Raw genomic sequence first — 1618 nt, 5'->3', positions numbered from 1 at the left:
CGCTGCTGCTGCTGCTGCTGCTGCTGCTCAGGCTGCCACAGCAGCAGCAGCAGGGCACCCGACGCAGCAACAGCACCACCAAAGCAGCAACACCAGCAGCGCCAAGACGAGCAGCAGCAGCAGAGTCAATAGCAGCAGCAGCAGCGCCAATAACAATGGCAGCAGCATAAACAGCAGTAGCGCCAACAGCAGCAACAGTGGCATCTCCAGCAGCAACAGCAGCAGCAGCACCACCGCAAGCAGCAGCATCAGCACCAGCAGCAGCAGGACAGCAGCGCCACCACAACCAGCAAAACTAGCAACACAAGCGTCAACAGCAGCAACAACAGCAACAGCAGCAGGAGCAAAAACAGCAGCAGCAACAGCAACACCAGCAAGGGCATCAACAGCAGCAACAGTAGCAGCAACAGTAACAGCAGCAACAGCAACAGCAACAGCATCAACAGCACCAACAACAGCAAAACCAGCAGCAGCAACAGCAACGACAGCAGCAACAGCAGCCACAAAAGCAGCAACAAAAACAGCAGCAGCAGCACCAAAAGCAGCAGCAACAGTAGCAACAACAGCGATACTACAAGCAGCAACCGCATCAACAGCACCAACAACAGCAACACCAGCAGCAGCAACAGCTGCAACAACAGCAACAACAGCAAGAGCAGCAACAACAGCAACAACAGCAACAACAGCAAAAGCAGCAACAACAGTAGCAACAACAGCAACACCAGCAGCACCAGCAGCATCAACTGCACTAACAGCAGCAAAGCCAGCAGCAGCAACGGCAGCAACAACAGCAACAGCAGCAACAACAGCATAAGCAAAGACAGCAGCAGCACCACCACCACCACCAGCAACAGCGGCAACAACACTAGCAGCAGCAGCAACACCAGCAACACCAACAGCATTAACAGCACCAACAACAGCAACGCCAGCAGCAGCAACAGCAGCAACAGCAACAGTAGCAGCAGTAAATGCAGCAGCAGCAGCAACACAAGCAACAGCAAAGACAGCAGCGACAACAGTAGCAAAAAAAGCAACGCCAGCAGCAGCAACAGCACGAACAGCACCAACAAAAGCAAGACCAGCAGCAGCAACAACAGCAACACCAGTAGCAGCAGCAACAGCAACAGCAGGAAAAACAGCAGCAGCAAAAGCAACACTAGCAACAGCAACGACAGCAGCACCAAAGACAGCAACGCCAGCAACAGCAACAGCGTGAACAGCACCACCAACAGCAGCGCCAGCAGCAACAGCAACGCCAGCAGCAGCAACACCAGCAGCAGCAGCAGCAGCAGCAGCAGCTACCTATGACGGGAGGCACGTTTTCTGGAAAGAGCGAAGAGCCCCAAAGCATTGTCCCATCTCCTCCGATGCAAATCACAAAATCCACAGAGTCCCCCAGGCCTGCAGGGGGGCGAGCAGCAGCAGCAGCAAGGCCCTGCTGCTGCTGCTGCTGCTGCTGCTGCTGCTGCGGCTGCTGAGGGTGCTGCGGATGCCCCGGGCTGTTGGACGGGCAGGCGGAAAGCGACCATGTCTTAAGGGGCACTTCGTCGTTCGTCTGCAGCAGCAGCAGCAGCAGCAACAGCAGCAGCAGCAGCAACAGCAGCAGCAGCAACAGCAG

General features: G+C 55.9%; 1 protein-coding gene across 1 annotated transcript; it reads left to right on the top strand.

The window, feature by feature from the left end:
* Window positions 1-198: 198 nt before the first annotated feature.
* ETH_00042165 (uncharacterized protein) lies at window positions 199-1308 on the top strand (the record flags this gene model as incomplete). Its single annotated transcript, XM_013380207.1, has 1 exon — window positions 199-1308. A coding segment is annotated over one exon (1110 nt), but the record flags the coding sequence as incomplete, so codon positions are not given.
* Between the last annotated feature and the right edge of the window lie 310 nt (window positions 1309-1618).

Source organism: Eimeria tenella, genomic scaffold (genome assembly GCF_000499545.2).
Source record: "Eimeria tenella Houghton genomic scaffold, Eth_scaff4589, whole genome shotgun sequence".
Classification (NCBI taxonomy): domain Eukaryota; phylum Apicomplexa; class Conoidasida; order Eucoccidiorida; family Eimeriidae; genus Eimeria; species Eimeria tenella.
Note: the sequence above shows the minus strand (reverse complement) of the source record. Positions and strands in the feature narration are given on the sequence as shown.